The 22554-nt window shown below is 37.6% G+C and overlaps 1 protein-coding gene and 1 long non-coding RNA gene across 3 annotated transcripts in view; one reads left to right on the top strand and one right to left on the bottom strand.

The window, feature by feature from the left end:
• Positions 1-10422: 10422 nt before the first annotated feature.
• LOC131370207 (shaker-related potassium channel tsha2-like) lies at positions 10423-22068 on the bottom strand. Its single transcript, XM_058417402.1, has 2 exons — positions 18028-22068; positions 10423-10571 (listed from the first exon to the last, which is right to left on the bottom strand). Exon 1 carries the CDS (start codon positions 21248-21250, stop codon positions 19805-19807), a length of 1446 nt encoding a protein of 481 aa, XP_058273385.1. The 5' UTR covers positions 21251-22068; the 3' UTR covers positions 10423-10571; positions 18028-19804.
• The window catches only part of LOC131370208 (uncharacterized), a 43853-nt gene continuing 33344 nt past the window's right edge, over positions 12046-22554 (top strand). Inside the window, exons 1-3 of one of the 2 annotated variants that reach the window (XR_009207398.1) lie at positions 12046-12170; positions 13445-13605; positions 16386-16439. This is a non-coding gene — a long non-coding RNA (uncharacterized LOC131370208). The remainder of the gene's footprint in view (positions 12171-13444; positions 13606-16385; positions 16440-22554) is intronic. The other variant, XR_009207399.1, reaches the window with a different exon arrangement.

The raw sequence follows: 22554 nt of genomic DNA on the forward strand, positions 1-22554 counted from the left end.
GCTGTAATATTCATATCTAAATTAATGACTGGGTCCAGAACCTTGGCCACATTTAATTATTCTAGGCCTGAGTGGCATCAATACTTGCCAAAACATGTCAAAATCGGTTAGTGTTCACCTGTAAGTGATATTTCTCAGAAACCCTATCTTTAATAATTTAAAGAACGTATAAACAACTTATAACAATGTATGTGAGTTTATATCAGTTTAAATCTCTTATCTCCATAAATGCTGTAATGACAGTTGCCAGTTTATTGCCAGTTTGATTGGTATGCCTAGTACAAACACTATATTATATACACTATATAACTATATACACTCTATAAATAGAGAGAAGCTATTTTATTGTCTGTACCATCTGGAAATGAATGAAATCGCAATTATATATTATATAATAGTACAGCATTATCAAATTGCAAGTATAGTGTATTTTGTGTACATGTGTTTCAGTGATAGCAGCATAGCTTGCACATTTGATGTGGAACATTTTATCCCATGGCATGAAGCCCATGTGACTTTCACATCAGCTAAAGTGGTATTTGTTTCAGTAATGTAATTTAGGCAGGTGAAAGCACAGCAGCACTAGTTAGACCCTCTAGCGGTCCTGCTGTGCTCGCTGTGATAGAATAGATACTAGGATGCCTAGTGGAGGGGTAAGTGCTGTGATCACAACTTGAGATGTTGAAAGTCTAAGGCCATGTCTATTTTTAGAAACCATTTAGTTTTGGTCTCCAATCTACAAGAAAAGGTGTTTTGTTTCACCCGAAAATTAAGGATGTTGAATATGTCCTCCAAGATGAAGTCATTTTGAACTTTTCACTGTTTTCCTCTGAACCTATGTTTTTTAAACACTGATGTTACTGCATGAACATCATGAACATGAAGCTTGCTCATTGCATGTTTGTGTATGCTACGAATGTGCTAGGACCCCATTATCATTACTGATGACCAGGTTGTTACTTCGTGGTTTGCAATTCATTACTTGTGTCACTTTGTTGTATTATTACAATTTCATGCAAAGGCACTACAACCCACATAGCAGATGGGTCTGGGCCTGATCTGGCATTAAGCTGGCACTGCTGTTCTGGCACGGCAAGTGGTATGTCAACCATACCAGGTCTGGCAGTGATGGCACTGTTTATATGATGGCATGCCAGATGTGGCCCGGTTATGGTTTGGTTTATGTGGTGCGGCCCAGTGCTGGCCTTGTGCTGGCCCATGTTTGGCCCACCTCTGGCAAACCAGATATGGGCCACCTAAGGGCTGTCATTCTTTGTGGTATGTGGGCCAAGTGTAAGTGCACTGTGTGGGCCAGATCTGGGACAGACTTATTTTGATATCTGGGAATATGATCACCGATCAGACATAACATTATGAGCAATGACAGGTGAAGTGAATAACACTAATTATCTCCTCATCATGGCACCTGTTAGTGGGTGGGATATATTAGGCAGCAAGTGAACATTTTCTCCTCAAAGTTGATGTGTTAGAAGCAGGAAAAATGGGCAAGCATAAGGATTTGAGCGAATTTGACAAGGGCCAAATAGTGATGGCTAGACGACTGGATCAGAGCATCTCCAAAACTGCAGCTCTTGTGGGGTGTTCCCGGTCTGCAGTGGTCAGTATCTATCAAAAGTGGTCCAAGGAAGGAACAGTGGTGAACCGGCCACAGTATCATGGGCGGCCAAGGCTCACTGATGCACGTGGGGAGTGAAGGCTGGTCTGTGTGATCCGATCCAACAGACGAGCTACTGTTGCTCAAATTGCTGAAGAAGTTAATGCTGGTTCTGATAGAGATGTGTCAGAATACACAGTGCATGACGGATCAGGGCTGTTTTGACAGCAAAAGGGGGACCATTAGGCAGGTGGTCATAAAGTTATGCCTGTTTGGTGTCTGTGCAATACTGAAAGACGATTTTGCGTAAGAACCCAGCAAACACATTATATCATGTTCACATGTGAGACTCCTCCTGCTTGCTTGTTTTTGAACTTGGCCATGTTGGTGTTTTTCTTCATTTAGACTTTCTACCACTAAAACTCATTTAACATAACAGAATGATGTTTTATCACTGGAGAGTTTTTTTTTTAATTATTTTGAAAATTATTTTTGCATTAACCTGTGTGGGTAAATGCTGGGGTAAAAACCGTTTTTAGAAAACATCCATATACATGTGACTGGGGCCTTAATCTCACTGTCTGCATGTCCTTATCCTAGTTCTGGTATCACATAAACCTAATTACCACCCAGCAAGTTAATGTCTGTAATCAAATCAGCAGTCACAAATGTTTCATTATAGTGACTGCTACTAATAGGATGACTTTGTTCACTGGTAAACTAGGTATTTTATGTCAATGAGACAAGGTTTGCTCAAAAGTCAAATTGCAGAAGTATTCAAATTTAACCCTAAGATACAAAATGAGGTTCTCTTTTTATACAAGAATATTTTCTACTAAGTTTATCATTTCTTGCTGGTATATACATCATGCACTTGGGTGCTCTTTTTTTGGTTTTCTCTTCCAAACATATTCAATGTAAAAAAACATATCGCATTACATTGCAATCCACTGTCTGATGAGGCTGGCCCTTGATTTGTCCCTCATAGTGCCATGCAGTGTTTCGAACATTTTCTCCCTCATCAGCACATCTCAAAATGAGCAATGTGTTGCACCAATGCCACAGGCATGTGTGTGTGTGTGTTTGTGTGTGTGTGCTTGTCAACTGGGCTTATGTCTTCTGTCATTCCCCTAAAGCTCTTGTGGAGTGATGAGCTAATGTCACGTGCCATAATGGAGGCTAGAGATGTGATGGCGCCTAGCTGAATGGCAGGGAAGGGAATACATTTTTGATTGCATTAACATTTCAGTAGGGTTGTGTTTCACTGTGCCTCGATCAGACCCATCCATACTGTGGAACGCATTGTCTCAAACCTCTTTAATAATTGATCAAAATGGTTTCATTTCACTTGAGTGAAATGAGTTTGAATAAGAGAGACTGCTGACAGGAGGAATTCAGGTGAAGACCAACAGCCTGCAGTTGTTGCTGTGAGAGAGTGCATATGGGTATTTGTGAGCAGAAAGTAATCGTTACATATGTGGATTTTTACAGGGTTTTTCTTTCTAACTGCAAGCATAAATCTGATGAGAAATACTGTTATGCACATACTGTAGATATACAATAGTTTCAGTTTGGATTGCAATCATTCGTGGTACCTATACAATGTTATTGTCTTCAAAATAAATCAATGAATAATAATAAAATGTTCACATTAAATACTAACAAAAAATCATTGGACAATAAGCAAATAAAAAAAAATATTTTGTTATCATTTGAAATTTTCTGAATTACAGACTTAACAAATATACATTTCATTTTAATTTTCTTTTATTTTTGGTGCTGAAAATTGTTCGTAGCAGAAAAGTAAAAGAAAAATCGAAGGCTTGGTGAAAAAAATGTAGCCCGAGTGATCCTTATCACTGGATAACGTACATTTTGATCATTATTACAATGTAATATCTATTCCCATGTGTACATTCACATTTTATGCCACAATGCAAATAATGTAGAATCAGGGAGAATACGAGCAAACATTTATCAGCCACCATGTATTATGATATGTAGAAGTAAGCTTTTATATTTTTATTTTATTTTCAGCTAGGTTACACCTCATACCAACATGCACAAAATGTCCATTTTCTAGAATTCCACCAGTTTGCCCCTTGTATACATTTTATATACACTTGAACTCATGCCTCCGTGACTCCATGGCTTGGGTTACTGAGAGTCTGTTACAAAAAAAATAGATTTGCTAATCCTCTTGTGTAAAAAAGGTCTTCTAAAAATAGCAGTCAAGGCCTGGAAGGGGATTCCCTAAAGACCGTTCTGCAGGACACAATATAATAGCTTTGTGCTTTTAATGAATTCTTAATATCTGTCTCACTTACTTATTAATCAGTTTTGCTTACTGAAGCAGTGAGATAATACATACAGTTAGACTGAGTGTGATTTGTATATATTTTTGACGGTTTTGTAATCTTAATAAGAATTAATTATTAATAAATTATTAATAGCAGGAAATTTAACCAACAGAACTGAATAAATCTGCCATTTGTCTCCTATATTAATAAACAGAGATCAGTCAAAAATGGGGAAATGTACATGCAGGCATCATTTTGTTTGATGTTTTTTATTTAATTATTTATTCTGAGGTGATATGGTCCAAGGCCAAGTTGTCTTACATTGCACTTTTTTTTACACAGTCAGCATCATCCGCATCTTACATGCTTATTTAAGTAAACAGCTTGCTTCTTTAAGTAAAATCATTACTTTGTATAAAGACAGGGCACTTTTAAAAGCCTTAGCTCTCTCTCTCTCTCTCTCTCTCTCTTTCACACATCCTTCTTTCATCCCATTTCCTCTAAACATGACTCTACTGTCGGGAAAGTGCAGGGCTGGCCAACACTTATCTCATTGATTCCTTTGCTCCTGTTACTTTCTGATGCTCAGCAATCTCCACCATGTGGTGCCTGCACTAAGAAAGACCTGCCCTACAACCACTTCATAATCGTTACATACAGTCATTAAATACAGTCATCACATTACACATTACATTAAGAACCTTTTTTTTTTTTTTTTTATTTATTTCAATTTTTGTTCAAGATAAATCAGTTGTAATGGCTAACAGGACAATCAACTGAGATGTAATTTAAACTCATATTTGACATAGAGTATGCGAATTCATATTTGTATATCTGTATATCTAAATCATATCTGGGTAATAATATTACTCGATATTATAACTCAGATTAGAAATTTGCAATGGAATGATTTTGTGTACTGTACATTCTTGTAAAAGTACAAGTAAATGCTATGAATGCAATTTTGGAGCAGATACAAACACACTGGAGCTGCTAGAAATTTCCTGAACTACAGGAATATTAAAGACGTTATGAGCTTTAATTAAGATATTCTTGCACAAGTATAGCGTACATGACTCATTTTATCCTAAAGGCATTCAACAGACCCATAAAACATAATCCATTTCCTGTTTGACTATGGAGAGTTGCATTTTTATACCCAAAATACAAAATGGTATAGTAGTCCTTATTAATGCTGTAAAAACTTCAGACTAGTACTAGTTATCAGTACTGCATTTTTTCAATACTTCTTACAATTCGTTCTCTTCTTTTTCTTTATTTGCTTTTTCTTTTTAAAAAAAAAATAAAAATCCTGGTCAAGATGGTGATGGAACTTGAGCCTATCATGGGGACACAAGGGACAAGCTAGGATCACACCCTAGACAAGACTAGTCCTTCTCAGGGCAACACACACAGAGGAGTACACATAATAGCAAGGAAAAGGAAATCCACATACTAACATGTTTATAGCAGATAACATACAGTGATTCCAAGACAAAAGACATCACTTTTATTCAAATTTATTTTATTGCGTACATATACCATGTACGTTTACAGATCATACATATATACATTATTTTAATCAGTAGAATATACTCTCTGTAAGTATACACTAATTTACTGTATTTCACACATTGTACATATTTAACCACACATTTAATTCATCACGCACTCATCTTACCTAAACAGACAGAAGACACTACAAAACAGCAATTTCATTTTAAGGTCTCTGTTGTATTTTTCACATCACGAATGATGGCTAATGGTACAGTACAGAAGCAGGACGAGACACAGTGACCGCTCACGGAGATTCTTGAAGCTCATACTTCATGTATGATAAAAGACTGCACAGTGTTAACATGTTATAAATGGACAAGGCTTCACTGTAGGCCAGTACCTGCATTAGCACATGCAAGCATGTGCATAAAGTACACATAAACATAGAAACACATAGGACTGGACAATATAGCTTCTGCACTGATTTGGAGAAATGCAGTGTGTAAATTTCAGAAATGCACCAGTGTTTTAGTAATGCTCTACTTCCTGACAGCACATTCTTAACGAGAAAAGTTATGCAGTTTAGTCTAGATGGATGACGCTATTGCTGACATCATACTGTTTTGTAATTACATATAATTTCCTATAAAAAACAAAACAAAACACACACACTGTCTTAGGGTGGGTATTTAATAGGGTCAGACCTTATTACAAACTGACTGCATGTGGTCTGTGGTCTTGCCTGATTTACAATGCTGCTGCCTGAAGCAAACTGGAAACCTCTAGAAAACTGCCTGTTTGTAATGGTTTGATATTGATTTGCTCATTTTGGTCCTTCAGACTTTTCATGATAAGGCATTGCGAGGTCTTGATGGAATTTGACGGCCTGCAAATTGATTTTCAATGGAAACATGATGTGCATATGTGCACACACACACACACACAGCTTGTGTCATATATACTGTATATATATGTATATGACACAAGTTGTGTCCTCCAGGGATACCATCCTGGGGGACTTTTACATTCAGTACATTCATATTCTATTTACTTTGTTTTACTGTTGTGTAGATAGATCAGGCATCTAGCGTCCACCTTTTAATCCACAGGATCTACATCATCTAAAGAACAACCCACATAAACTACTTCTATGTATACTATCTATGTTCAATGAGCTCTCGATAACAAATAACAATGACACAATATACTGTATGTAAGGCACCATTTAAGGGTATGTATGCAAATACAGCCAGACAGCATGTGTGCAGTAATGTGTTGCAGCTCAACCATTTTGTTGCACAATGTTCTTATGATTTGCTCATGGTTATAACATACATTATTGCTCACCATACATAACTAGGAACCTGCACATAGCTAACTATAAATATAGTCTAAAGATTTAACTGCATAACTCTTTGTCTTCTATATCATTCCTCATAACGGCTTCAGAACATATGGATGTGTAAAAGAAGGTGGGAATGAACTGGATATTAATGTTACATTACATGTCGCGAATCTACCATTTGTGTCTCAAGGTGGCATATACAGACTCTACAATACCATTTGCACACTGAATCTAGGACTAAATCTCTGACTGCACCATGTACAATCATTATTAGCATGACATATCTATGGAAGTATAGCATTGCACATCCCTATTAAGCCATATGATTAATGTTCTGCAATTGTACACCCATTAAAGACAGAGGGAAAATATATACTGTGCAAACGCATGTGAGATATGAATATGTCCTCATTTAAAGGTGTGATAGGGCAGATCAGGCTGTGCTAGCAAGGCTCAAATCACCTTGAATTTCTCTCCAATACATTTGTGCCTCTCCATTGTACCAATACTTAAGGGCTTGCAGTCACATATGCACCTTTCAGTGATGAGCTGTGTGTGACTGAAAGCACCCCAGGATAAATTTATCACCCTAACTTCAGCTGCGATAAAAAATTGTTGTTGCAGTAATAATAACACCTGACTACTTTTTCTGTAAGTGGGTCAGTCAGTAGCTGATGAAAGCTATGCTCCATCACAGTTAGCTAATCCCATTTTGCGGTGGTTAAATATATGCAGCCCTCAAGATCTGGAATCGTTTGAGAATAGAGGGTAGCACAGGAGGAAGTACCATGTTTTGTTATATGATGTTTGTGGGTCCAGCATAAAATCCTGTAGAAGATCTTTACATACAGCACAGTGTTCATATGGGTTCAAAGACACATCTAATGAACACAGCAGAACACATATACTGATGCAGTTTCAGAATGAACTTGTTGCAAACAAATGTTGTTTATAATATCAGGAAGAGTATTAAGATATTTACTAGCTCTAGTCCTGCTTATTGTGAGTTGTAATATTCAGCCTGGTATGTTATAGTAATATGCAAAATAGAATGAGGTGTAGTGCTCTTAGGAACTAAGTGGGGCAAATAATATAATAATCATATACATATATCAGCCATTTAACAAATGTTACCTTTCATTTACAACCCCATATATTTTAAATTCTGCTGAAATATGAATTATCTTGATTGAGTGGCCAACAGTTTTGAATAAATGTTTTGCTCTCCTTTCTAGATGTTGTGCAATTTTGGGACAGCATGCTCACTGACTTGTTTATCTCCATAGAGTAAAAAATGGCACCTACAACTAGCACTAACAGAGGCCCACTGAGACAGGACTCACGCTGCCCATATTCTAAAATATTCTAAAAAATATTCTATAAATATTTTGTTTATATATGAGGAGGGGAAGCAGAAAGGACAGTTTTATTTGAATTATTGTTTGCCTCACACACCGCTATAGGAACCACTGCACCAGTGGTTATAAATATATAACTATATATTTATAAATATATGGTTATATATACTGCACCATGTATTATAAAACTTTTAAATCTTTTTGCATCTGATAACAGAACAGGTCAGATTTCTTTACAAATGGAACACATTTTAGTTGTTCAAGTGTTAACAACACTCAGCTTGTTATCAATATGTTGTTACTTTTAAAATTTACTAGATAGTAGCTTGTAGCTTTCATGTGTGATGAGCTGCCCCACCAAAATCTATGGTCACGAGCCCGTCCTAATTAAGTGAGTATTTGTGCTTAATATGACAAGGTACTTTGCACAGTCTTACACTAATTTCTTCATTAAATACCCATCCCCTTTATATAATAATTGTTTTCAAAATTTATTTATCCATCCATCCATCATCAGTAAGCCAATAATCACCATCTCAGACTTCTACACAGTCCATATGCAATCATCAGAAAAACAAAATACAAAACATATTTATCAAAATAGGTATATATTAAATTGAATAGGAGGGAAAAAATTAAAAAAAGGACTTATTTACAGGAAACAAAACAAAGGCATTTTGCTTCCTTTAGGAAGACCTCAAGGTGTACAATGACTGAAATGCATTACATTCTCTACTATTGCTTTCCTTCATACAGTCCCATTGGTTCTTGTCCGCCATGTGGTCATGTTTATGAAGGTAAACAAGGTAATTCTTGGACAAAGAAATACGTATCTCTGTCTTTCTCTCCACCATATGGTAAGGCTTTTGCCACACTTGTCGGCTTAATGAACTGTGCTTACTGCAGAACATGTGATTAGAGATTTGCATTTTGAATACTGTATCTTTTCTTCCATAGATTTAGTTTGCGTATTTGCGTATTCGGTGTTGCATATTATAATTGCAGATTTTTCTTTTATGTGGATAAAGTTGACTTGGATGGAAACAGATTATATACATTACAGTGCAATATTTATGCAGCTTGACAGACACTACACCAAAACAAAAGATTTAACGTTTGGATGCTGTGAAATGTACCGATTGATATGAACGACACCCTTACGTTACAAACTACCTGTTGATCAAGGTCAGATATTGTATTAAAGACTTTGCATAACTGTACCAAACAGGATACAAGGTGGCACTGCAATGGACGAGAGTATGTGTAGACACAACAGGCAGCAATGCATAGACGCAACAGCCATCTAGAATGGACAATAAGGACAAGTGAGTCATGCTATTTTTCAACAAGATACATAACTGCTTCTGACTGCATGGCAGAATCAACAACACATTGCTTTAATGATGGCCCAGTCACATGACCGATGCTGCTTTCCCAGGGCGAAGCTTTTGGCAGAAATGAAGATCATGACATTGAGGTAGATGCTTTACATGACAGGTGATACAGCATTCTGATCTGAAGGTTATTTTAAACAATATGAACATGTCATTATAAAAAGGAATAATGTGAAATCAAAAGCTTGCAGCTTTTGCCCTGTGCCAACGTTGTTGAAAGGGGGACTGAGGCTGTTCTGATGATGTGAATATTCAAACGTTCATCCAAGCTTTGAAGGCAAAATCATTCACGAGAACGAAAAAAATCCCCAAAATCAGCAGACATATTAAAAAAAGTGTCACCAGTCTAACCAATTTGATTTCCTTTTTTTTTTTTAAAAAATGAAATATTAAAAAATAGAGATTTAACAATGTTACCCTCAGCTGTCAAACAATAGAACTATTTTTGATTAGTGCTGCTATTGCTCCCGTATTCTTTAATGAATAGATATGAAGCATTTAACTGAAGAATTTGTCTGATTGCATGCTCTGTTCCCAAGCAAGCAATTGTATGTTTTGGTATAGCAGGTGATATGCAACTTTTGTATGTGCCATATTCATGATGTGTATCTGTGAGAACATACAAACACACGCATACTCACACACACACCTGTTCTTATAGCCTACAATACATCAGGAACACAGTGTCTCTTAAATCATGTATGAATATGATCTGTTATTCAAGTAAATTCTCCACTATTTCAGTTTGGTTCAGTGTGTAAGCCGCTTGCTGTCTTTAGACTGTGTCAGTTTTTCTTCATCTTGAAATTCATGGGTGAAAAGTATTCCATTATCATGGATTCTTAGAGGTTCTCTCAGCTCCTGCAAGAAAATTGTTTATGGTTCTCCAGTGAATGTGACCATCCATACTCACTCCTTTTATTTGATTGAATTGTTGACGTGTGAAGCAACTTCCTGTTCCAGTTGATCTTCTATTCCATACTTTGGCGAGGCTGTTCTGATTCCTCTGACTATCCTTGCTCTTTTCTTTTTTGATCTTGAAAAGGTTTTATTTTTCTGCTCCTGCAGGAAAAAGAGAAAGAGTGCTTTAGTCCATTCAAAGAGGGTTATGTGACATGGTTAAAAAATCAAGTTAAGCCAAATGAACAGAATCATAGTATTGTGTTGGTGCAGCTATTATGGCATTCTCATGCTGTTTAAGTGGATTATTTTGTCCTTGGTTTCAGTTGGAAACATTAATGCAACTTGTAGGGAAAATGCTTATCACACAATTCTCAAATATTACAGTTATATAGCAGATCCTATGTGCTGGAAAACATGGAAGCCATGCACAATGGTATCACAGTATTTATACCAAGTACTTTCGTATTCTGTAATCTGATTTGTCAGAAGGAGTAAAATAATATTCTGTAAAAGTCGTTCTGACAGGATGGAGTCTCCAGTGTCAGAGTTTGTACAGCTGTATTCCATCATGGGAGATTTTCATAAAAGAGAGAGAAAAATAGAGAGATTGATGAGGGAATGTTTATAGATGTTACACTTATGTTAACATGTGAGTGATAACCGGAATGCTCTTGTTTCATTAATGGGCCACAACATTAAATATTACAAACATTAATATTATACTGTACGTAAATTGCTGTGGGTAAAATAATAATAATTAAAAAAAATTTGCAGTTTTATTTCTGAATCGGCCGTATCACACCACTATATCATTAGTGTTTTCCTATGATGACATGTCAGTTATGATTTATGCAGGTTAATATACTTTTGCATAGATTAATTTTACAAACCCATTCTAAAGAAAACATCCATGGACCAGACTTTTGACATATTTCTCTGCACTGAAAAAAAGACCAAAAACCTGTTCAGACAAAAACACTTATAATGGAAGTCTGATGAATAAAATATGCAAGTATCCATTTCAAAACTAGAGCTAACCATAAAGGTCTCAGGATGAGGTGGACATGAGAGGATGACTTAGGTGTCTAAGCTGTTCTCACTGTTTCACACATTTGTCATGTAACTACATACCTCTTATCTCCTCCTAGTGTCAGCGTGGTTACTGAATAATTGATAGGATTAATGAATAAAATGCTTTAGGATTAACAAACAAATAATACATTGAGTAATTAGGAGGTTAACCACTGGACTAGCACTCGTATTACAATTATCTGGTCTAGTTTACACCTTTCGTTGAGATCTGCTACACACTATGAGTGAAAGATTCTATGTGAAATTGTGTGATATAAACATGCATCTACATATCTACACCATGCAACAAAGTCATAATATACTCTATTAGTGGATGTTCATAAGCAGGGCCAACCAGCTACGCAGAGCTTACTCAAAAGTCCTGTAACATGAGCATTGTGACAATATAAAGTGAAACCAATTGATGGTTAATTTATTATTAATACGTAGATAAGTTGTCATCTGAGCATGAGCATTACATGAATGTTACATGTGTAAGCATTGCTTTGTGTGTACTATTACCAGGAGATTGATATCATTTTTTTTTTCTGTTTTGTCCTAAAAAGGATGGGGCTTTTTGAAGGCTGCTGAGGAGATCCACAGCGCAACACTGACACAGAAACGTCAGCCTGCACCAGCAACCGAGCAAGCAACAAAATGTTCCCAGTGCTCTGGCAAACAGCAAGCGTGAGAATCTCTACAGCCCCTACATGAAACCATTTTCTCAAGCTACAATCACACTTTTTAAATGCTAATTAGATGCTTTAAATATTAATTGGATTGATCATACACTTCCCGCAAATCTGTGAAATAACATGCAATTAATTGGATGCACTTAATTGGATTGCACTTTGTGCCCTAAAAATGTTCATAGCCTCATACATGCTAATTGCTAATATTAGACAACTTAGTAAGCAAACAGAGATTAATCTTAAAGCCAAAGTGAGCCATTGCCGCAGTTCTAAAATTCTTATTAGATCACAGAATTGTCCATTATATAAATATATATATATATATATATATATATATATATATATATATATATATATATATATATATATGATCGACCCAGGACAAATAATTCAAGCCTGGAAAAAGTTGTGCTATTAAGAGACTACAATTGTGTAGTTCATATATTTTCTGCTCCGATATGAGCTTAGCAATATGTGTGAAAAACATTATAATCAATAAATGACTAATGTTTACATATACAGTACGTTACATGACCAAAGGTTTGTGGACACCCAATTATCACACCCATATGTGATTCTTCTCCAAGCTGTTGCCACAGGGTTGGAAGCATAAGATTTAGCATAAGATTTCCCTTCACTGAAACTAAGAGGCCCAAAGCTGTTCCAGCATGACAATACTCCTGTATAAGCACCATGAAAACATGGTTTCGCAAGGTTGGAGTGGAAGTACTTGAGTTTCCTGCACAGAGCCCTGACATCAACCCCACTGAACCCCAACCAGACCTCCTTATCTGACATCAGAGCCTGACCTCACCAACACTCTTGTGGTTGAATGAGCAAATTGTCACAGCCATGCTCCAAAATCTAGCAGAAAGCCTTCCCAGAAGATTGGAGCTTATTATAACAGCCAAGGGAGAATTAATCTAGAATGGTTCAACAAGCACATAACAAGGGTGTGATGATCAGGTGTCCACAAACTTCTGACTTGCAATTATTATAGCTTACATGTTAAAATACACTAATATAGGTCTTGAATTCTTAACTAATCTACTTTTTGTGTATGCTTTCAATGTTCAAGGATGATTTTATACAAATCTAATCTTAACTATTAAAAGTGTGATACCTTGTTAAGGCTTTACAATGACTAAGGCAGAATCAACAACTGTCATGTTTATAGTTCCTGGTAAATGTACTGAATTTGTACAAAATGATTTCTTAAAACCAGTGGAAACCTGAATTATACATAATCTGTATTAATGTCTGTACCAGCAGCCACGTGTTGTAACACAATACAAAGCCACAAATGCCACAAAGGAGTCCACCGCTATGCAGCTGGAGTCCTTGCCAATTCGTCTCTACAACAGCGGAAACAAACAGAACACTTCTGGCATGTGTGGAAATATTTCTGACGGACATTGCGGTGTTAAGAGGTGAGACATGGTTTTGTGTGACACATTTGGACCTAAAATAATAATAATAATAATAATAATAATAATAAATCTGTAATTCCCAGTGTAACAACCACTTGAAAAAATTCTCCATTTTGGAAATTAATTGTATTTAATGTTCATCCATCTTTTTCCAAAAACTGTTGACATTTATTGCAGTCCACTGATTTTGTGCCTTCACTTGTCCAATACACTGTTGATCACTGTGGTATAACTAATGTATTGCCCAAAGGAAATTATTGCAGACAGTAAATGTCAAAACAAATAATAGCAAACACAGTATGATTTATTTCTGAATATTTACCAGCAATAAAAAGTTTAATTTAAGAAAAAGAGGCAATTTTTAGGAAAACAATTTAAGATTTAATATATATATATATATATATATATATATATATATATATATATATATATATATATATATATAATATTTACTATGGTTTTTTTTCCTTAAAAATCACTGATGACATATACAGAAGACATCTAAATATCTGCTAAAATCTGTGACTAGATTTTTTGTTTCATATTTTTTTACAGTCTGTCTGATACAGGTTCTTTGCTTCATTGACTTTCCTATACTAAAGGGCCTACAGACCAAAAATATGCCTTCTATTCAATTATATCATTTCCATCTCGGCTCTCTCGCATAGTGCCTTTCAGAGCGTTGCACCCAGTGTGAATCTGATAAGTGAAACCCATCCCATTACACTGGCTATAGTTAACCTTGTTATGATTTATTGCTAAATCTCTTGTCGTTATTTCCACCATATAGAATCTGAACAGCACTATATATCATGAAGGATGGCCTAGGTGCTGTGCAGCCTGAGGTTTCAAAATCTAGCCTACTGCTGTGATTTATACTTTTAGATATTTATCATTTCAACTGGGGCTGACAGAGTCATGGAATGAAAAATATAGTTCATGTTTATGTGTTTCCCCCATTCATTTTCTAGACCATGGTTACACGAGGAGGACTATCACACTGAATGGTTCTCTGCACCTAAACACATATCAACTAACTAATAGTAAGCTTGAATCCGGCACTGTGTTGGGTAGGGAATACTCTGTAGGAATCTGGAATTCCAGGTCTGAACCCGGTTCTATTACAGTCTTTTCTGTTACAATCTTAATGGGCATTACCATAAACAAAATATCCACTCGCCGTTTATTTTCAAAATTACTTAAACAAAGGAATCCTTCCTGTAATGTCCTGATGTAATGTTTAGGAAATTAAATAAGCTGTAATCTTCTATCATTTCTACGTAACACTTAGTAACGCTCAAGTATCAAGCTTACGAATCAGTATAGTGCCCCTTTTGGAAACCTAGGACCAACTAGGTACACATTTAAACTTCTTGTTTAAACAGACTTGGTGCTGGATGTCTGCTTCTGATTCCAGACATGACACAGTGCAAGCAAGTGTATCGCTACAAATCTGCACATCTATACAATTTGATAGTGTCTGATGCATTAGGACAACATAACACAAATCCAACACAACTGCAATGAATTTTTTGATTCATATTCATTTGAACAACAGCAGCCTACCTTATTTAACATTATGTTAATATTTAAGCCCATAGTAATTAATCTACAGTGTACGAAGTGTCTTTTTGTCTGCATTTGGTTAAAACCAAAACAGATCCACATCAAGGTGGAAAAAAATGTCATCCTCATCCCAAGACCCTGGAGAAAAGCAGCTAAACCCCATAAAACATTGTCATTAGCATTAGCTGTGTAGTATTAACTTGACACTTGTGTGTGGTACCTAAAATATCACATCTATGTCACATTTTCAAGTGGCAAATATTATTACAAGTCAAATATGAACTGCATTATTCAACAATTTCAATCTGTTATTTTTTATTTTAAACTGGTTTCAAATTGTAGGTTTGTTTCCTGAAACACAGATATTTAGCTAGCTACATTTGCCAGCTTAGATCATTCAGGGTTTGTGTTCCATAACAGTGTGTTAAAATTGTTTTCATTTCATATTCTTAGTAAGGCCCACAGATGAGACAAATCTATTATAAGCTGGTTAAATAACCATTGCGTTAATATGGAGAAATATTCATAACACATTGAAATGTATTCATTCTAGTGGAAAAACTTGAAATACACAAGTTTCTTGCCATGTAGAAATGTGTCAGAAGAAATTTGTCATGTCATTTGATTTACAGTATTTACTGAAGAACAACAATGTGTAGAAAATATAAAAATTCAAGTGGAAGAAAAAGTCAGAAATGAATTTAAAGCAATCAGTTATTATGTTCCACTGGGCAGAGCTTCAAATTTGGAGAACTAGCTGCTGAGAACATTATTATTATTATTATTATTATTATTATTATTATTATTATTATACATGTGATGTGAATTCTTGAATGGGGGGGGCTTTATAACAGTAGCTCAGGGATTAATTTTGATAGTAGTTAAAATTTTATTAATGCACTCGTTCTAATAAGTTACCATTTCTGTAGTACTCATTCTCAAGGATCTGTATGGAGGATGCTCTGATTACATAGTAATCATTACATGTAATAATACCTAGATTAAGAAATTGTGCTATCATTTACCAAAGAACAAGGTCTAAATGCTGATACGGTGAAGCTTTCTGTAAACAGATCTTTATATATAATTTATGGAAGGAGTCAGGTGTAGCATTTTGTAACGGTCAGTAGGTTTCCCATCACAGACAGAAGACTTTGAACTCTCTGGTTTCTCTGTAACATGACAAAGGTGTGTTTTTTCTTATTCACCTCAAGAGAGAGAAAAAAATTAAGGTTGGAGAGGGAACAACTGTTTATAGCTGCTTTAAGGTAAGTGATCATGTAACATGAACTAAACTACCTCATAGTAGTTGAACAATGAAAAATGCAACTGTAAAGGTCTTAAATGTACAAGCTGCCATTCATTCATGAAAGAATAAATAAACTGCAGTCCTCTTCAGAAACTATTCATGATATGCAGTTGTAGAAGATTATCCACTTGAAATTGGACACAGTAACTCTATTTGGCATTACACCAAATTGCCATGCATTATTATCCTCAGCACACATCGAATGTTTTATTAGTCTAACAACTAATCAGAAGTCTGAAATTGGGGCGTGGCCAAAAGGTAAGTGGTTAGAGGTAATAACAGTATTGATAGAGTTCTATGTGTGAATCCATTTCATATTTAAAACCAGCAATATGCTTTGTATTTTTTTTTTACTATAAATAAAATATTTTCCATGTCTAATAGATAGAGATATGTTATTCTTGAGATCTTCTGGATGATCTACCTGCCATTATCTGGAACACCACCCAGATCACATTCATTACTATGTGCTAACGGTGCTTTCTCAAGTATGTAGTGTGTAGAGTAGGGACATTTGTGTCTTTGGGACAGGAAGGGGCTCTGCTTGAAAATGATGAAAATGATCACACTCTGATTTTAGAATATAAATGGAAGACTGTGGAAATGAGAGAAATATATGAAGTTAAGTTGTTACTTCTGAGTAAATTGAAAAGGGTTATGTTTGCAGAATATATACGTGTGCATATAAATGGTTAAGAGCTGCTGAGTATGAGAGCATTTATATATATATATCCTGTTCATGGTCTGGCTGTGAACAGGAATTTTCAATACACTTCACTTATCTTCCAAAGAATGCACATTCACCTTTTTTCTGAGCATTCAGAGCACACAACCATGATGTTTTATTAATCTCACTTCACATATTTGATCATTGGCAGTGTGCAACTGTAATTTGCTCTCTGCTGAATTTAAAGCTTCTCCCTCTAGTGATGGTTTTGTGAACTGTACTATGCTGCAGTGGAGTTAGGAATTATTATGAAAGAGGTTGCAAAACAAAAGAACAGAGAGAAAAGTTGTTGTGTAGGTGATCATGAGCAAGATTTTATGAAATCAATTCAAGCTGTTATGAATTTCATAACCTGACCAGATCACTTAGTGATCTATATTATTATCTCAATAACATGAGACTACATAATGTTGTCCTTTCATCTCCAGGCATGTTGATCCACTAATCTGCACAGTTTCAAGTTTTCCCAAGTCTTTCTACTTACCTGATCCAGATAATCAGCTCACTGCATATCTCTTTATGAGCTGGATCAGGTGTGACATTGAACTTCAACAAGTTCACAATGAACAATGAACTTGAAACTGTACATGAAGGCCATCCATAGAATAGAATATACTTAGTAAATGCTGCCATCTAGTGTCTACATCAGGAATGTTTTCACCTTAGCCTCTGTGGATGTATAGGACGTTATAGATCAAAGATCACTTGCTGATTTCCTGTTAATTAAGTGGGGTTAGGCAAAAAAAAAAAAGCTACAACACACACACACACACACACACACAAATGATATCAGCCAAGAGTATGGAAAACCCCAGCTCACCTTGTGCAGGAATCCACTCCACAGCTTCAACAGGAAAGAAGTTCAAAAAGCAGATCAAAGAGATTCCATAATTCTCCGATCCTGATCAGTGATTGGTTGCCGAAACTCTTAATCCAGCCAATAAGATTCCATCTTTCTGCGCCTCACGACAGACGCAAGTGCCAGTAATAGTGATGGGGTTGTTGTCCTCCGTTTGTTATTTTTTTTCCTCCTTTGTCATGTGAAAATGTCTCCAAATCAGCTGCAATGCACATAACATGTGTTTCTATCATGACCCCCCTCCCCCCACCACCTCGCCCAAAATAGAGAAACAGAGACCGACAAGTGAAGCCAGAATTAAGCGACAATGTTATGTTGCTTACAGTTAGACATACTTTGCAAAAGTATTATCTGGGCGTCTATAGCTGCCGAATAGGCCTATTCAATCTAATCTCGGGTTTCTATTAAGGCTACATTACTTGGTCGGCGTTATGTAGAAAGCAGCAACACTGAAAGCAACAACGACCTGGTATTGTCTATCAGAAAAAAAGAACTTAAGGCAAAACGTCAGGCACGTCCAAAACACTACTGCACAGACATATATGCAAAAAAAAATAGTATTACAGATGATAGCATATATATAGAAGTAGTACAGTTTTGGACGTAGCCATTGCCTGATGTTAGAAGATTCAGAACAGTCTGGAAGGTTGCTATAGAAACACTTCCGTCTCCAAAGAGTGTCTGAGAACCCGCCTCTCTCTCTCTCTCTCTCTCTCTCTCTCTCTCTTGCCCAATAGATGGCACTCTAGGTTTATAAACATGATCACACACTTGGTTTTGGTAAAGCTGCACATTTTGCCATCTTCACAACCAAAACCCTGGCTTTTTTCTAATCCTGTTATTTGAAATGGAACCACAAGCCAAAATTATATCTTCTTCTTTTTTTTTGGCTTAGCTATACACCTATTTATTTGGATGATAAGCAATAATCAGAGATCAATTAAAAATACAGGGCAAATGAAGTGTAAACGGCGATTAAAAGCTGTTGTGAAATGGGAAGAAATGTAATTAAGATGTCATCTGGATAGTGAAAGTGCTCGTCGATAAGTGCCAACTGATCATACTTAATCACACCTGACCTTTACAGCCATGGAAGAAAAACTGAGGAGCATTACCAAAACAAGAAGGAGCAACACTGAGTGACCTCCTTGCAGTCGCCAGGCGTAGAAAATATATAATAAAAATATAACATGATTTAGATATATTGGTCCGTTTCGCTTTGTTCCGAATAGGTAAATCATATGTAAACTTTTAAACCCCAGATAAAGCGAAGCTAATAGCCTAATAAATTATTTATTACTAAGAGTACATGAGTAAAGTGCTATTCCACGAGGTCGGGCTTGGTTATTTAGCCTAGTTGTTTTCTTATGTAATTATACTTTGAGGCTAGAGATGCAGTCTCTTCTTTTTTAAATGTCGATGATCACAAGCGTGGAAGACAGTTTTAAAGAGAAAGAAAGAAAGAAAGAAAGAAAGAAAGAAAGAAAGAAAGAAAGAAAGAAAGAAAGAAAGAAAGAAAGAAGAAAATCGGAACCATCCCATTTTCGCGTCCTCGTCTTATAAATCCTCTTCTAATGAGTTTTTAAATGAAAATGACTCCGTTTAGCGCGCAGGATGCTTGATAATCAGAGCTCAATAACCAGATCTAATCAAGCTGGAGCGCAGGATGAGGAATTGTGCTCACAGAAATGCGCCTTTGTGTTTTTGCGTGTCACTTTTTTGTGTTTGTGTTTTACACTCATACATCTGTGAGTTTCCCCTTGTAGGCTTTATGTGGGCTGCAGTTTGTGTACTTGATTGAGTCCGCGTCTTCCGACTCTAAATAGTCCGATTTGGAGAGGGAAGGCTTGCTCTCACTCCTGCCGAAATCGCCGTAGCCAGGCTGCTGCTGGGGCTGCTGACCACACGTAACGTGCGTGTACTGAAGCTGCTCCTCGTGCTCTGTCTCCCGGTGGTAGAAGTAGTTAAAGTTGGACACGATCACAGGTACAGGCAGCGCGATGGTGAGCACACCGGCGATGGCGCACAGCGAGCCCACGATCTTGCCCCCGATGGTCACGGGGCACATATCTCCATAACCCACAGTGGTCATGGAGACCACGGCCCACCAAAAGGCGTCCGGGATGCTGCTGAAGCCTGACTCGGGGTCGTCCGTCTCAGCGAAGTACACTGCGCTGGAAAAGAGGATGACACCAATGAAGAGGAAGAAGATCAAAAGGCCAAGCTCGCGCATGCTCGCCTGCAGCGTCTTGCCCAAGATCTGAAGGCCTTTGGAGTGGCGCGAGAGCTTAAAGATGCGGAACACGCGCACGAGCCGGATAACACGCAGGATGGCCAATGACATGGCCTGCTGCCCGTTACCTTGGTGCTCGGCAAGCTCAAGACCGAGTGTGATAAAGTACGGCATGATTGCCACCACGTCGATAGTGTTCATTATGTTTTTGAAAAATGCCGCCTTGCTTGGGCACGCCAAAAAGCGCACGACCAGCTCAAAGGAGAACCAAATGATGCACAGCGTCTCCACAATGAAAAACGGGTCTGTGAACGGATTTGGCTTCTTAATGCTCACCGTGCCATTCAGCGGAAGGTGCTCGTCGTACGATTTGGTGTCCTCTCTGAACTCTGGCAACGTCTCCAGGCAAAATATGACGATGGAGATCAAAATCACGAGCACGGAGACGATTGCGATCCCTCTGGCGGGTCCTGAACTCTCTGGATATTCAAACAAAAGCCACACTTGTCTCTGGAACTCGTTCTCCGGTAACGGGCGCTCCTCCTCTTTAATGAAGCCCTCGTCCTCTTTGAAATTCTCAATCACATCTTCGCCTAACTCGTAAAACTTGATCTCCTCCATGAAGATGTCCACGGGCACGTTGACAGGTCTCCGAAGTCTCCCGCCCGACTGGTAGTAATAGAGGATGGCATCAAAGCTCGGCCGGTTGCGGTCGAAAAAGTATTCATTCCTGAGCGGGTCGAAGAAGCGCATCCGCTTCCTAGGGTCGCCGAGAAGAGTGCTTGGGAACTGGGCGAGTGTCTTGAGCTGCGTCTCGAAGCGCAGGCCTGAGATGTTGATGACCACCCGCTCGCAGCACTCCTGGTCCGCCCTCTCGGGTTCGTAAGCGTCGTGACAGAGAGCGGCCAAGGCCACAGTCTCGTCCAGGTTCTCCCCTGGCACCACAGTCATCTTTTTCTCAGCGCCCAAAATAAGGGCGACACTGCTCGGTGCCTGCTCCTATTGCCTCGCCGTTTCGGTGCGCGCTTTAGGTCTGCGTTGTGTCTTCTCGAAAGAACCCCACGGGTTCTGCTGTCTGTCCCTCCTCGCTCTCCCCGCCGCCTTTCCTCTGTCCTCCTCTCGGTTTTTCTCTCCGACTCGCTTTTTCAAACCGTCACTGTTTTCTCACGCATTGTTTTCCGCGCCGGTAGACGCGCGCGCGCTCTTTGTCCCCCGTTGCCTCCGCGCGCTGGCGGTCTGGACTGCTCCTGGCTGGCTGTTGTCACACGCGCAGCATTAATAAGCAGCATCTCATTGCCCTCCCCGGACTGACGTGCGCAGACGCTCACGCTGAACCAGAGGGACAAGCTCTAACCAAATTCAAAATATTCACCCAACCTTCTTTCACCAAAAACACGGCAAGATTAATACAATGAAAACTACTTCAGGAGAACAGGAAAACGGTAGAAATACAGCACATGCGTTCTTCTAAAATGCCTGAATTTTGCAGACCTTCACAAAATATTACCGTCACTGAGAGTTTTTACCTGTTGCTCAGATCATTCTTTAAATAAATAATCACATTGAAGACTTTCAGGCGCGTTTCTATTCTGTGAAGGTTTCTTCCCCCAAACAAAATATCATGTCCACTCTGCACAAGCTTCTCCAAGAAGGAAATTATTTTTGGTTACTTTTCACGGTCACTTCAAGATTCGTGTGAGCGTATGTGCAGTGTGGAAGGCCAAATGGGCCAAAAGTGTAGCAAATTCAGAGCAAATTTTGAAGAACGGTCTCAAGTGTCATGCTATGTGAGAAACATTATATGCCACACTGTGTAGTAGAATGTGTAATATTCACAGATATAAACTTGTGTCTGAAATCTTTCCCCACTTTTCTAGTAAATTGGGACACTACATTCACTACTACAAAGACTACAAGTACCTTTTAATACATGATCCAAGTATAAATTAACACATCATCCAGATTGTTCCAACTGATTCACAGAGCAGCAGCCATTTGTATTTCCAGATAATCTTTTGGAGATGGTCGTTAATTTTGAACATATATATCATTTCACGTCCAAAATGTACTGCCCGCCTTTTCTATTCCCTCAAGCTTCTTCTTCCACACTTGGTCCAGCCTGCAGAATTTAATGAAAGTCTACACAGTCACAGATGGTTTGAACATTTACTTGTGGAAATTTTTTTTGCTTTATTCTTTGTTAAAAAGTGGAACATAATTCAGTGTTTTAAAAAATATGGCAAAAGAGTAAGTGG

Source organism: Hemibagrus wyckioides, linkage group LG19, assembly GCF_019097595.1.
Source record: "Hemibagrus wyckioides isolate EC202008001 linkage group LG19, SWU_Hwy_1.0, whole genome shotgun sequence".
In the NCBI taxonomy this organism is placed as follows: Eukaryota; Metazoa; Chordata; class Actinopteri; order Siluriformes; family Bagridae; genus Hemibagrus; species Hemibagrus wyckioides.